This window comes from Schistocerca cancellata, chromosome 9 (genome assembly GCF_023864275.1).
Source record: "Schistocerca cancellata isolate TAMUIC-IGC-003103 chromosome 9, iqSchCanc2.1, whole genome shotgun sequence".
NCBI lineage: Eukaryota > Metazoa > Arthropoda > Insecta > Orthoptera > Acrididae > Schistocerca > Schistocerca cancellata.
This window is the reverse complement of record NC_064634.1, coordinates 359,660,383-359,676,544: the sequence shown is the minus strand read 5'-3', so window position 1 is coordinate 359,676,544 and position 16,162 is coordinate 359,660,383. Positions and strand designations below refer to the sequence as shown.

Genomic DNA, 16,162 nt, shown 5'->3' with positions numbered 1-16,162 from the left:
ACAAACACACACACCCATGCCCAAGGGAGGACTCGAACCTCCGCCGGGACCAGCCGCACATTCCATCACTACAGCGCCTTAGACCGCTCGGCTAATACTGCACGGCGTGGATTTGGGAAGTGGGATCGTGGCTTATGATACTTTGGTAACCTCAGACGGTACCTAGAAGCTTATGATCAGTCCAGCAATCATCGATGTTTCGAGCTGTTTTTGTGAGGAGAATGTCTTATTGTCACGCTGTCGAGTGATGGTATAGTCTATAAGATGCCAATATTTGGAGCGTGTGTGCATCCATGTGATCTTATAGCGGTTAGGCAAGCGGAATTTCGTATTGATGATGAAGAGCTCGTGCTCAGCACATAGAGTATAGACCAAGAAGTAATAGCCCATTTGCATTGCAGTTTCCGATCTCTTGTTTGTTCATGTTACAGTACATATTCAACCTTGGTGTAAACTTGAAAATCAGCGACATTTATCTCTAAGGCAAGGCAATCCTTTGTGCGAATGCCATATGGCTTCACTGCTAGTTGTTGATTATTAAAAACTCTTTCCATTAGTGGTTCACCAGCAATATGCCATGTGTGTGCAGTGTTTTATAGGCTTGTTACATCATGAGTAGTCATTGCCTCAGCACAAAGGCTCAGTATGGAGCTGGTTCTAAATGCCCAATTGGCCAGTTGAATTCCTTCATGGTGCAACACATCCAATGTTTTTAAGTAAGAGGATCATGCAGATCATATTCAAGTCGAGATCAGATGAAGGCCCCGTAGAAATGGAGCAGACAAGTTCTATTTGCTCACCCTTAATTTTAGGTAAAGAGATTTTAAGATACTGACTGCTTCTAGGAAGCATCTTTTCAGGTTCCTAAACTGTGGCTACCATGTGAGGCCTTAAATCTCACTGAAAAAGGACAGTGAGACCATCCGACCATCCACAGCTCAGGAAAGATTAAAACAAAATGTGAACAGTTGAAAAGAATGCACAAAGGCTTCTCAGTGGCGCCAACAACATAATAACACCACTGCTGTGGTATGCTGGTCATGCAAGGCCTTGACACTGCTGGGGCAGTAGTTACTGCTGTCCTTGTGACACCACTTGCCTCCTCTGTGGAACATGAGATCAACGTCTAAACATGCTGTGGTACAGGGGTGGCTTGAGTTGTCTCCAGACTGCACTACCAGATGGGAACATGCACCTGTAACTGCTATAGATTGTTGAAAAAATAAAGTGTTTTCATGTGCACTGTCTTGCTGCAACCACCTTCTCTTCACATTTTTTTGCAGCCCTTGCCAACCCATCAGACCTTCAACGTCCAGGGTGATAGAGCCACATCATCTTAACAACTACAAGAGCAGCTCTTCCACACACACCTGCCCCTAATAGAATAGCAATCATTGCGCATCCGACCTGCTACATTTTGGAGGCAGAACCAGAATTGGTAAAGCTGCTATTGTCATCGACAGTGTGAGAAAGTTAGTAGGTCCTTGTATCTGTTGTTCATAGAGTTGGCCTGTACTTACTGTCCTGTTTGTCATTGTGTCCAGTGTGGACACAGTTCTAGTACCTGAGAGGGGCCTAAGGGACGAGCCAGTGATGCTAGTTGTGTGTACACAATGTAACCTACCCAGTCATAGGGCCACAGTACAGTGAGTTGTGCATGTTGAAGGAGAGGGCATTTCACCAGACAATGCTAGGAAAGTGTGTGGTTGATATCAGGAAACCCATGGATTCCAAGGCGGTAAAGGCAGTGTAGATTGGAGGTGATTGCAGGCACAGAGTGTTGTAAATAGAAAAGTAGGAAATTACTAGTTTGCACTAGTATGGATGATATGTCTTCAGAAAGTGGAGTGGAATACATATATGAATTTGTATCTGTGTTTTGTCTTATTAGTTACTCAGCATAGATGTGTATGTATGTTAATGTTATGTTTGTACTGTATTCATGTGAGAGGGTTACAAGTGAGCATAACAGACACTTTTTGCTTATGCAATGAATTAGAGGAACTGTTGCATAAAATTTCTGTTTGCAATATGATGACAGGAGCGAATTTAGGAAACATTTATGTTATGTATCGTAACATGTTACTTATTTTGTGAAGTATGTACCTGTCACAGACACAGTGATTTATGTAGAAGTAGTTGTACAATGTGCAACAGAAGTAGGATGTCGGTGAGCGCTGTTAATAGTTAAGGAAACAGGATAACTATTAGTTGGTGTAGAATGTATAGCAAGGGCAATAGTGTATACTATATAGTTCGCAGATGCAACGTAGGTGATAAGATAGATGTAAACAGTGGTACAATGCAGACAAAGGAGAACATGGAATAAGTGCATGCCTGAAAGTGATTGTGACCCAGAAAGTAAGTCAGTGATATCAAGGAGTTCATTCTGAGAGATTTACTGGACTAGTCTCCCTAGGTGAGAAATAATCATGAGTTGAGATCTTGAGGTTTATTATGAAGTATTGAGGATCTATTGTGAATGTGGTATATTTAGAGTTGTGATTATGTTGTATTATGAAACATTATTAGGTATTAGAGATAGTACTGAAATATCGTATGATGATGAATTTAGTGAATGGAGTTTTGATAGTTCCCTGGTCACTATGCCCGAAAAAGTATTCACACTTCCTTCTTTTATAAATAATCATTCTTATTATCTCATAGTGATATGACCACGAGAGAGTGCTCGTGTAGATAAGTAAATACAGGCTGAGAAGTGCCTGGTTTTGATTTTGAGTGTATAATGTTGCCTGTGTATGATAACGTGGGGTACGGATGAGCAAACAGGCTGAGAAGTGCCTGGTTTTGATTTTGAGTGTATAATGTTGCCTGTGTATGATAACGTGGGGTACGGATGAGCAATATACGTAACATTTTTCTTTTTTTTTATGTTTCCTTGTATTTAGCGAATTCATGTGTGTGTTTATGGAAAGTCAGTAACATTATCATAGGAGTACTGTTACGTGGGAAAAACTAGTGAAATTATGCTGTAGGATGCTTCGCAAATTCCTATACCCTTATTCCTGCAAGACAGTTTGACTTTTCTGTCAAAATGAATGAGTCACAGCCATAGGCTAAAAGAAGGTTCGAACGCCTCTGTGAGACAGCTTTGCAAGTGTTTCAGTGAGCGGTGATTGGGCCACAAAGAGACTTAGGTGTGGAGAACTCAAGTGAGAGAGTGCAGACATAAAGAATAAAAAACTCAAGTGACTGGAATTCATTACAATGAAATAATGTAAGTATAAGAAGGGGAACGAAGAATATAAGCATATGACAGCTAACCTAGAATTTTTATTCTGGATCGGGAGTTTGGAAAGCATAAAATATAAAGGAATCAGCACTTCTGTTTCAGCCAGATTTCAGAAACTATTCCAGGAGACAAAGAGGAGTGTTGTGATGTGAGCTCAACATAAGACCCAAAGCCAAAATCCAAGCACTTGCCAGCAACTGCTGACACAAGCATTGTAACGGTTCTGCAATGCAACCCAGACACGGGAACCCACCCACGTTACCAAAGCTGATTCAAGTACACTGAGGAAGTTTCACCAATATAAAACTGACCTCTCCCCCAGGTGATTTCTGTATTTTTTGAACCCGAGTCTTTTGTGGTCATCGGTTTGCTTCCGATGAAGAGCTGCATGCCTGGGTACAATCATGATTCTGTAGGAAACCACAAATATTTTTTCATTAAGGTACTGATCAACTGATCTCTTAGCGGGATAAATGTAGCACAGTTACGGTGATTATTCTTTCGAAAGTAATCAGTATACTTACTTTTCTCCATCTATCACAATTTCATTTGACTGCCCCTTATAAATACTAAATAGTTCTTTCCAATTTTATGAGTTTATATATTACAATTAGTAACTGTAATTAAATTCAGGCATACAAATACAATCTCTGTGTTGTTGAGATAATTGTTTTTGTTGCTACAAAATGCAAACAGCAGTGACAAGGCACATGGTGCTGCTAGCCATGTCCAGCAACACTGTCTTCTTTTTCACGTGAAGTCAGTACCGGTCATTCATCACACAGATTAAAGCTGCACCTACTATATGGTATTGCAGGTAGGCAAGACCACTAACAATCTGCCTGTCCACATGAATGCCCACTGCCAATTTGTTGCCAAGAGACAATGTAACTACCCAATTCCTGAGCATGCCACCTGATATGTGCTTGACTTCAACAGCTGCTTCACAGCCTGTGCGCCACCTGGATTGTTCTCACAAACACCAGCATCCTGAACTTTGCAGGTGGCAACTGTCCCTGCAACATATCCTTTGTTTCCGTAACCCCTCTGGCCCCAAATTTCACTCTTTAGTCCCTGTTCCAACTCCAGCTCCACACCCACCTCGTGTGTTCTGCCACCTCACCTCCATAGACCTTTTCCTTCCCTCATCTCCTCTTTCCACCTTTACCCCAATAAGGACTCCCATTGTTATATAGCTCTGCACCACGTGAGACACTGTCATAAAGATATATTATTTAGATCGAAGTAACAGTTAGTCTATTACAGATTACATGTAAATACTCGTATTATAGCTTTTTTCAAGCCTACTGTTAAAGGTTTCACTTTTCTTTGCATATTATTTCTTAATACAAAAAGATCATAAAGATGGGCTGCAGTTGTAATTTTGTTTGCCTTTTAAAACAATAAATGTGAACAATCTCATTTAACTGTTTTTTCTTTCCAGAAATTTCAGTAGTGTGTATCTGTCCATTTAGTTTACATTTCAGGAGGAAGTGTAAATTTTAAGTTGTTTTATTCAGAAACTTGCATGAGTAGTTTGTTTAAATACAATTCTACATCTACATCTACATCTATACTCCGCGAGCCACCTTACGGTGTGTGGCGGAGGGTACTTATTGTACCACTATCTGATCCCCCCTTTCCTGTTCCATTCACGAATTGTGCGTGGGAAGAACGACTGCTTGTAAGTCTCCGTATTTGCTCTAATTTCTCGGATCTTTTCGTTGTGATCATTACGCGAGATATATGTGGGCGGTAGTAATATGTTGCCCATCTCTTCCCGGAATGTGCTCTCTCGTAATTTCGATAATAAACCTCTCCGTATTGCGTAACGCCTTTCTTGAAGTGTCCGCCACTGGAGCTTGTTCAGCATCTCCGTAACGCTCTCGCGCTGACTAAATGTCCCCATGACGAATCGCGCTGCTTTTCGCTGGATCATGTCTATCTCTTCTATTAATCCAACCTGGTAAGGGTCCCATACTGATGAGCAATACTCAAGAATCGGACGAACAAGCGTTTTGTAAGCTACTTCTTTCGTCGATGAGTCACATTTTCTTAGAATTCTTCCTATGAATCTCAACCTGGCGCCTGCTTTTCCCACTATTTGTTTTATGTGATCATTCCACTTCAGATCGCTCCGGATAGTAACTCCTAAGTATTTTACGGTCGTTACCGCTTCCAATGATTTATCACCTATGGCATAATCGTACTGGAATGGATTTCTGCCCCTATGTATGCGCATTATATTACATTTATCTACGTTTAGGGAAAGCTGCCAGCTGTCGCACCATGCATTAATCCTCTGCAGGTCTTCCTGGAGTACGTACGAGTCTTCTGATGTTGCTACTTTCTTGTAGACAACCGTGTCATCTGCAAATAGCCTCACGGAGCTACCGATGTTGTCAACTAAGTCATTTATGTATATTGTAAACAATAAAGGTCCTATCACGCTTCCTTGCGGTACTCCCGAAATTACCTCTACATCTGCAGATTTTGAACCGTTAAGAATGACATGTTGTGTTCTTTCTTCTAGGAAATCCTGAATCCAATCACAAACCTGGTCCGATATTCCGTAAGCTCGTATTTTTTTCATTAAACGTAAGTGCGGAACCGTATCAAATGCCTTCCTGAAGTCCAGGAATACGGCATCAATCTGCTCGCCAGTGTCTACGGCACTGTGAATTTCTTGGGCAAATAGGGCGAGCTGAGTTTCACATGATCTCTGTTTGCGGAATCCATGTTGGTTATGATGAAGGAGATTTGTATTATCTAAGAACGTCATAATACGAGAACACAAAACATGTTCCATTATTCTACTGGAATGGACATATAGGCCAACAGTTTCTTGTTCAACAATAATTTAATGGGCTTATTTTTACCTTTTTTCCACTGGAGCAACTACAGTGGTTTGATAATTGGTGAAGTAAGTGAGGTTCTTCAGTGATTTTGTAGGATATATAATAGAGATAGCAAGTTAGCAGAACAGGAGGTGAAATTGCAGTCCTACAGGCTGAATTAGACAAGGCTAGGTAAGACATGGGCAGGTTCAGGAGGGATAAGGGTAAGGAGAGGTTGGGATGGGCAAAAAGTAACAGAAGAAACCCCCCTCACAACTTCATCTGACAACTATGTGATGGATATTAAATATTAGTTTGACCTGTTGGTTTAGTTAAAAACTGATTAACATCAGGTAGACATAACTATAGACAGGGCACAGAAAACTTGCAGCAATAAATTGAAAAGTAAAAATGTAGGAAAGTCAGTAAAGTATTATTGTGAGGTAGCTTTCATGCTTGATGTGTAGGCCAACTTTTGTAGGGTGAACCAGAATCAGAACACCAAGCCACCAAATTTTTTAACCTAGTGTCAGTCTGTGACAGGTGACATGACAGAGTATTTAGGAACACTTTGTAATGATTTCACCAAGGTAGACACTCTGGTTATAGTGGGTGGGTTGGGCAATAGTACTGACATAGGTTCTGGTACAATATAGAGTGCTGTCTGGTGAAGACTGCATGAGCATTGAAATATGCCGGTGCTGTGTTTGTTTTGAGATGCCGTAACCGACGTCATTTAACCTCTTTTTGTCAGAAGAGATAATTTGGAGTTGGAATGGCTGCTTTTGTTACGCACAGGGTCACTTATTGGTGGGTTCCTGTTGATTCAGACATTACATGAGGTTACACTAGGAATGCCCTTTACAGAAAAAGGGCCAAAAGCAGAACATTTAAGGGTGGAAACACAGTAGTTGCTGATGTCAGAGCAGCACTTTTTTTTTTAAGATAAGGACAGAAAGAAATAAAGTTTTAAGCAAGTTTATGATTAAAATAAACCTTCAGTTTGAAAAACTGAATGTTATATATATATATATTATAGTTCTAGAAAAAAATAAAGAAAAAAAACTCAAAGAACAAATAGAAAATAAATTCACGGCCTAAGATGAAAAATATTCATATCATTGATTCCACAAAACAACATTTTTAATTAAAATACTTAAGCAACTTAAACAAAAAAATATTCACCCTTTAAACAAAGAATATTTAAAGGCAATCAATGTAAAAGTAAAAGATGATATTCACGAAAATAACCAAGAGAACAAGTATAAACACCAGAATAATAATTACCATGCTGAGAATAAGAATACATATATAAAGTATAAACAGCTCTAAAGAAAGACAAAAAAAATTAAAGCAAAAAATGTAAAAGAAGATCAAGACATAATTCTATTTAATAATCTAAGTTCACCTACCAAATTTAGAGAAGGAGGGGCAGCCGTATTAGATGATCTCAAAAGAAATCATCATAAAGCCATTCTTGGTATTAAATTAATTATACCCTTGTTAATTAATAATCTTCGTCTACCTAAACGCTCATAAATAATATTAGATAAACAAAACAATCCAGAAGAACATAAACCATGACCAACCATTAAAGAAAGAGAACCTATACAACCCCACCAATTCATGGTTATCACCCCTCCAATAACCATTCTTATATGAGCAACAGAAGAATATGCAATTAAAGACTTTAAATCTACCTGACAAAAACAAATAAATCTAACAATAACCCCGCCAGATAAACTTAAAGACAATCAAAAATAATTAAACTTTAAACCAAGAAAAGAAATAACCTTCACAACACGAAAAATACCATAACCACCTAACTTTAATAAAACACCAGCAAGAATTATTCTACCTGAAATATGGGCCTCAACATGAGCCTTAGGAAGCCATAAATGAACCAAAAATATTGGTATCTTAACTAAAAAAGCAAGAATTATAAATACATAAAATATAAAATAATAAGAACCAAAATCAACCAATAAAGGAAAATATAAAGTATTAGAAAAATCATAAACCCTAAATAAAACTAATAATAAAGGTAATCTAGCAACCAAAGTATAAAAAATTAAATAAACACCAGCCTGTAAACGTTCAGGTTGATGACCTCAACCCAAAACTGAATGTTCATTGAATTTTCTGAATCTATGGGTTCCATGCTCTCTTCGGATGAGGACATGGAACCATACCATTGGTGGTATTCAATAAACAAGTTTATTAGAAAAAAACTGACGAAATTTGGTTTCAAATTTTAGTGCCTTGCAAAGCCAATGGATAATTAGTAAAATTCTCATCTTTCTCAGGAATATGGGATAAATCTGAAAGCGAAATGTTAAGAATTTCAGTCACTGAGAAGCTTTGCATAAATTTTGTTCCACAAGGAAGCAAGTAGAATGTTTCTGGACCACTAATACAAGTCTTTGCCTCATCAGTTCCTATGTTACAGCACAATATATTTCTTATTGGTACAATGAAGCAGGACCACAAAAAAATAACCTCCACTTAGAAACCTCATCAAAACTCATACAGGATTTTCTTTACACAGTACAGCTTTTATATAAAAAATTACTCTTCCTAGGGGGAATGATAAGAGTCAGCTGACGATTGGTGCAGACAGACAAGAAGATGCTTTAAGTCGAACCTATACACAGTGATAGCATTGGAATGGAAAAATTTAGGAAGTGTTTCAGCATTCCGCAGCCAACTACAATTCATCACTCTAAACATGGTTTGGGAGTAGAAGAATCCTTTGACCCATGGTGACGCCTCTACATAATTCACATCATGTCAAAGAGGTGGTAGTTCTCCAGATTATGGCAAAATGGAGCTTAGAACAAAATGATATTGTAGAGAAACTGTTCATCAGGCATTTCTTTCTTAATTTTCATCTGACGAATAATAATGGCATTATTACAGCTCTGAAGACAGGTACACTTAATGCTCTAACGCCAAGATGACTGAGCAATGTATTCTGTGTCAAGGAGCATCTTGTAGTAAATTTGTTTAATTTCATTGTGTGAAGTGCACTGTAGGGTTACAACCTGACAAATGTTCGTATATTTCAAATTAGACTTACAATAATAAAATGCAGTTTTAAAAGAAAAAAGTAGTTTCTACATTGCATAAAATTTACATTTTATTTATTAAAATGTGTCTGTTGTACATGAAATAGTACTAAGTACACTATATACAGTTTCTTACATGTTCACTATTGTACACCACACGACGTATCAAACACAAGGGTAAAAGGCTAAATAAACTGCAGTTTTCAGAATAATAATGAATAAAATGTTCATGCACTAACACAAGCTCCTAAGTAAATTATTACTCACAACCACTAAAAAAAGTGGGCATTGGGAATTAAGGTAAACTGAACATAAACCACACTATCTCCTTTAAAAAAAAAAAAAAAAAAACTATTACTGAACCTTTTTCTTTTGTCTTTATTGGCAATGTACTCTCAGTTGTTTGTTTGTGAGTACTGCAAATGCGTAACACCTTTTCATCATTCGTAGAAACAAAGCACAATAATCACAAAACACTTTACAGAAGTTACTGCAAAACATGAATGGTAACTAAGGATTTTTAAACTGTGTGCAGTATAAACTTATAAATCAAAAAATAAAATGTAAAAAGAAATCATATGAAGTTGATAGGAAAATGGGCTTCTAAAATATGCAAAGAAATGATCCACAATGTGAACTACAAGTTTGACTTCCATCTCTGCTGACAATGAAAATAAAAAGCAACTTTCGTCAAAACACTTAAAGACCATTAATGCAGCAATTACTTTACATAAAATGTTTCACTGATATGCAATACTGTTCTTAAGTATACATTATTTGAAAGATCAAAAAGTATTTTGTATTTATAACGTTTACAATATTACCATTCAGGGTGCTTTGCCAATAAAAATGTAACACCTGGGGGGAAAACTCCACTTGCAGAGCACCTGCAAGTGAGGGGAAGTATGAAATGCGCAGCATTTTACAAATGACAGATATAAATGAAGTCATTAGTGTAAAGATGATTAACATAATTACAAACAGATTACAATAAACCTAATTTCTCAAGCAAGTATTTAATAGCATTGAGAGAATTGTCCAATTGGCTTAAATTGGTTGCTCTTTTGTTCACAGATGAATGACTAGCGGGACACAGTCTTCTACTAGCACTGTAATTAAGGTTAACTGAGCCACCACTAACAGGACCTTGTCTTCTACTAGCACTGTATGTCTTCTTGGCACACCCACCACTAACGGGCCATTTCCTTTCACTAGTATTGCTTGTCTTGCTGGTAGAACCACCACAGGCAGAGGATGGTCTGCGTGAATTAATTTTCTTTTGCTCTTGATAATAGAAATTAAAAAGTCTCTTTGTGTTTATGGACTGAGGATTTCCATGAATCACCTGCAAATGAAATTAAACCATGACAACCATGTGGTCTGCAATACATTAAATACAGTGGTTAAGGAAACTACTTATGGCTCTACCAACAATACTGGTATCAAACCAAACACAATAATTAAACAATGAAAAATGCAGGATGGAATGTAACAATATTATGAAAAGGAAAGTTGCCAATCACCATACAGCAGATAAGCTGAGTCGCAGATAGACACAACAAAAAGACTGTCACAACATAAGGTTTTGGTCAACAGGACCTTTGTCAAAAATAGATAACACACACACACACACACACACACACACACACACACACACACACACACACACACACACACACAAAACTGCAGCCTCTGGCAGCTGTGTGACTTCAGCTGCCAGAGGCTGCAGTGTGTGTGTGTGTGTGTGTGTGTGTGTGTGTGTGTGTGTTTTCAACAAAGGCCTTACTGCCCAAAAGCTTATATTGTGACAGCAGGGTGTATACACAGACAAGGAGAAAAAAATTCCCAGATTTCTCCCAGGTGGAAACATAGTTTTTCCCTGTTAATTGACAGTATATTTTCTCTCGGAACTGTATAACTTATCAATTCTTGAATGGTTATGGTTTTGTACATAGGCGTAGAATTTCCCAGCACTTTAGAAAACTAAACACCTTTTGGAAAGATGTTTGATGTGCAGTAACATGTACGCTGCATATTTTCGTATTACGAAAGTATAAATTCGAATTCCACCAAACCCCACATGTTACTTTCCGAAGTCAAAATCGAGAGTGTGATGCGTATTTGTAAGCCAGTCATAGCTCATGTCATGTGATCTCGCCAGCCGATGACAGCAGATATTCAGAGCTTCGGACACATGGTGTAGTCAGCCGATACCACCATCACTGTTAAGTAGCGTGAACACACGAACAAGAAAAGTTAAAGGTTTAAATTAATATATATAATGCTGCTACAGGAAAAACAAAGTTTTCACATATAATGTTGGTCTTTTATGCACGTATTACATTTTAACCCATTATATCACATCATATGACTTATCATACGCTTGCTCTTCTCAGGCATATTTGTCTTTAGAAGCTTTTTGTCAACAACTGAAATATTTCTTTTATGTTTTATTGTTAGTTTGAAAGTCCATTGTTGAAACTGACAGTAGGAGTGGAGATCAGGATTGTTTATTTCCTGGTGAAAACCATTTGTTCTAGTGCTACTGACTCTGCTGCTTCTCGTCATGGACAGGCACTCAGTAATTGTAAAATTATGATGTGCAGGTTCATAATTTCACTCATATTATTACAGATTAGTAATCTGAATACTTAAGCACAATACATAAGCACAAATTGGAAAACGGTACTTTATCTGCTTTGTTGTGGTACAGGCTTAGATCTTTACGTATTAAATATCATACGGTGAGCAGTAAAGGGTCATTTTCACGCAGTTGGTCCGATTTATTTCAGATGTAATTTGGAAAAGGAGAGGGCCTTAGAAGAGGTTCTAAATATCCTGTTCTTGACAGAAGAAGATAATGACACTTTGTCTGACATATCTGATACATGTCAAGAGCCTGAATGTGTACTTGTTCCGCCAAATGATGGTGAGGACATTGATAAAGATGATGCAGGTTGTAGGACACCCTGCGACTGTTCCTGGTTTGTAGGTGAAAGCTCTGGGATAATGTAATAAATGGTAATCACAAAAAATTCTACATACTACTTGTGGTATAATTGTGTAAGGAATTCTACCCCTTACTGCCCATCGTATGATACACCATACGTTAAAAAAAAATTGTGAATTTAAGGCCATAATCATAAATTAACATCCATAATGTGACTATTAACCAATATGGGTAGTGGATCTGAAATTTTATCAAAATCTAAAAAAATTCTGGGATATAATGGGTTAAGATATATCACACAAATGAGCCAGTAAATTTTTTAATAACGACATAAAAGTGTGATCTTCTGGGCTATAAATTCTTCTAAGTGGCTCGTCATCAAAGATCTGATTTTTAAATGAGTCCCACATTCCCAGTGAAGTAGGCATCAACCTGATATTAAGCTTTTAAATGTGGTTTCGGGATGTAAATTTCCTTGGGTACCAGTACTTTGTTATGGCATAATGCCATATGCGCTAGAAGATGAAAACGTACACTTGAAATGCACCGAACAGTTGAAACTAGCCAATAGTTTGAAATTAAACCCTTTGTTTCAAATATATTCACTGCCTCAGTGGAAAAGATTAATAAAAGAAAATTTCTTCAGCAAATCGATAAAAATAACTTCATTGTTCTGCATGACAATTAATGCTCGACTGTCAGAAAGATGGAAATGAAATAAAATAAAATCTGAAACTAATAACGTATTTCAGCCTTCCGTAATTATGCGAATGTATTTTAATCCACATGATAGCTCCCGACCAAAGAAATCAATTGTTTTCATTTGATGTGAGTGACAACGAGGAAACAGCAAAATCACCAAATGTAAACACGGGTCACATGGAGACTACCTGCTTCCCTATTAAAACTCAGACTGCTCTGCGCATCAGACCCATATCTACGATATTTCCGAACCGGGGCAATAGTAGATAGTGGCGTCCCTCGAGTGTTTGAGATAGGACGTAAAAAATTTTAAAAAATCAAATTTTCAAAAATATATTTATTTTGTAGCGCACATCTTTCTGAAGACTCTGATACATAAAACATACGTATCCAAGGGATTGTAAGACATGTTATCTGATCATAAGTATGCCAAAGTGCAGCGCCACACCTCTTCACACAGCATTCTTCTATCACACGTCACAGTATTTCGGTCTGTGGAATTGAAATGTGTATATTTTGTACTGGATGCCATCAAACTACCGTATTTACTCGAATCTAAGCCGCACTCGAATCTAAGCCACACCTGAAAAATGAGACTCGAAATAAAGGAAAAAAAAAATTCCCGAATCTAAGACGCACCTGAAATTTGAGACTCGAAATTCAAGGGGAGAGAAAAGTTTTAAGCCGCACCTCCAAATCGAAACAAAGTTGGTCCATTGTAATATGAGACACAATTTAGGTCGATTGAATGACGATACAGGTACAGTAGTTGAGTTCGAGTCGTAAGCTTAGCAGTTAAGCTTTACCATGTAGCCATTGCTATGCGTCAGGCGCTCCGTCCGTATTTATACGGGTACCCTTCTTTTGTCACGTGCTTCGTCTGGTTTGAGTCGATTGCTTATTTTGCTTTGATCTGGTAAGTGTTGTTTTCTTTGTTATAGGTGTTTGCGTCACTCTAAGCTGAAAATGCATTACTGCATTGTGTCATGCATTGTTTGTCGCATTCTGATAGTGCGTATTTACGGCCTGTCACGGCTCGCGGCATGGCTTGCTTTTGTGCGCGCTACCGCCGCGTACAATTAAAAAAAAAAAACAGAGGAATCGTCTCATTAGCGAAACAATGGCAAGAGACTGCTATTTGTTGTTACTTACACTGCTGCTTTCTTTGATAATGATCAACAAGAATCAAATAATAGACTGCATATGATAGAACATGTTCTGAACGAGAGTTAGGCGAAAATTTTTCTCCGTTTGAAAATCTTTGCGGCCGCTTCTTTATTACATCAAATTCTGCACAGAAATTAGAGTCATCTTAGATTTAAAAATCTAGTCACTTGCCGTGCTTCATTTCTGACTGTATCACTATTAGGCATAAGAATAATACGAATATAAACGTGACACGATACGTATATTCTTCTGCGTTTGATGTTGTCTCACTCTAGTTTCCTAGTTTATTAGGCAGATAGGATTTAAATGAGATAGCAGCAAACACGAAAGAATACATGGCAAAATGTTTATATTCGTATTATTCTTATGGTGAAGAAAATACTGTATGTGATTCAAATTTCATCAGGTTCCTATTAGCAACCATCTCTTCTCACAGATAGGAAAAAATTCAGAACGAAGAGTTGGCCATATTGACAAACATCCCAAACACTCTTGCCACTCAGATTTTCGTAGTACACTGAAATTGTGCTACATTCAAAGATGAGCAATACGGAATTTGTATTTACTTCGTTGGATTATGTATGAAAATGCAGTGGTCGAAACTCGCGGCGGAGAAAAAAAGCTCGTCTTCCACTTTTTTTTTAATTTATTTACTGACGCAGAGGTTTTGGCGCCAATATTTATCTTTGTGCCTACAAAGCATGCTTGCGTAGCGCTACATATATTCGACCCCTTTGCACTCGATTCTAAGCCGCAGATGGGTTTTTGGATTACGAAAACCGGAAAAAAAGTGCGGCTTAGATTTGAGTAAATACGGTATATTCAGGACAGTGTAAATTAAAATGTCCTATGGTGCCTCTCCTGCTTTCAGTCGACCGGTTTGACATCCTGCACCCCCCCCCCCTCCTCCTCCCCCTCTCTCTCTCTCTCTCTCTCTCTCTCTCTCTCTCTCTCTCTCTAAACTCTTCAGAAAATTTGCACTCTTTATTCACTATTAGCTAACAACTTGCTGCTTTGTGTGACATAAAATTAAGTACAGGATACATAAAGCCACTAAAGAGAAGAGACAAGCAAGACAGTACACATTTCTTCAATCCTTAGCTCCTACAATTTTTGCTTTCTAATCTAGCTACAGTTTTACATGGCGTGCTTTCCTTTCTGCGAAAGGATCTGTTACCTCATCAAAGTTCATCAAACGCTTTGCTATATGAAAAAATCGAAATGTCGTCGCCTAATATTGAAAAAGCTTTAATTACAAATAGGCCCAAGACTGGTGTGGTTTCTCGACTTGATTACCTACATTTTGTCACTGTCTGCAAGGCGCGTAATGGGGCCCCTTAGGGATATGGCAGCAAGGGAGGGGAAGAAAACCAAAGTGCACTCCGTGTGCATACCGGGGGGAGTCATTCCAGATGTGGAAAGGGTCCTTCCGGATGCCATGAAGGGTACAGGGTGCACCCATCTGCAGGTGGTCGCTCATGTCGGCACCAATGATGTGTGTCGCTATGGATCGGAGGAAATCCTCTCTGGCTTCCGGCGGCTATCTGATTTGGTGAAGACTGCCAGTCTCGCTAGCGGGATGAAAGCAGAGTTCACCATCTGCAGCATCGTCGACAGGACTGACTGCGGACCTTTGGTACAGAGCCGAGTGGAGGGTCTGAATCAGAGGCTGAGACGGTTCTGCGACCATGTGGGCTGCAGATTCCTCGACTTGCGCCATAGGGTGGTGGGGTTTCGGGTTCCGCTGGATAGGTCAGGAGTCCACTACACGCAACAAGCGGCTACACGGGTAGCAGGGGTTGTGTGGCGTGGGCTGGGCGGTTTTTTAGGTTAGATGGCCTCGGGCAAGTGCAGAAAGGGCAACAGCCTCAACGGGTGCGGGGCAAAGTCAGGACATGCGGGGACCAAGCAGCAATCGGTATTGTAATTGTAAACTGTCGAAGCTGCGTTGGTAAAGTACCGGAACTTCAAGCGCTGATAGAAAGCACCGAAGCTGAAATTGTTATAGGTACAGAAAGCTGGCTGAAGCCAGAGATAAATTCTGCCGAAATTTTTACAAAGGCACAAACGGTGTTTAGAAAGGATAGATTGCATGCAACCGGTGGTGGAGTGTTCGTCGCTGTTAGTAGTAGTTTATCCTGTAGTGAAGTAGAAGTGGATAGTTCCTGTGAATTATTATGGGTGG

The 16,162-nt window shown here is 38.7% G+C and overlaps 1 protein-coding gene across 1 annotated transcript in view; it reads right to left on the bottom strand.

Annotated features, from left to right (window-relative positions):
* Positions 1–9,216: 9,216 nt before the first annotated feature.
* LOC126100586 (protein abnormal spindle) overlaps positions 9,217–16,162 on the bottom strand; it is a 209,745-nt gene continuing 202,799 nt past the window's right edge. The window contains exon 16 of the mRNA XM_049911209.1: positions 9,217–10,503. Coding sequence (XP_049767166.1) covers positions 10,144–10,503 — 360 coding nt within the window. The 3' untranslated portion in view covers positions 9,217–10,143. The remainder of the gene's footprint in view (positions 10,504–16,162) is intronic.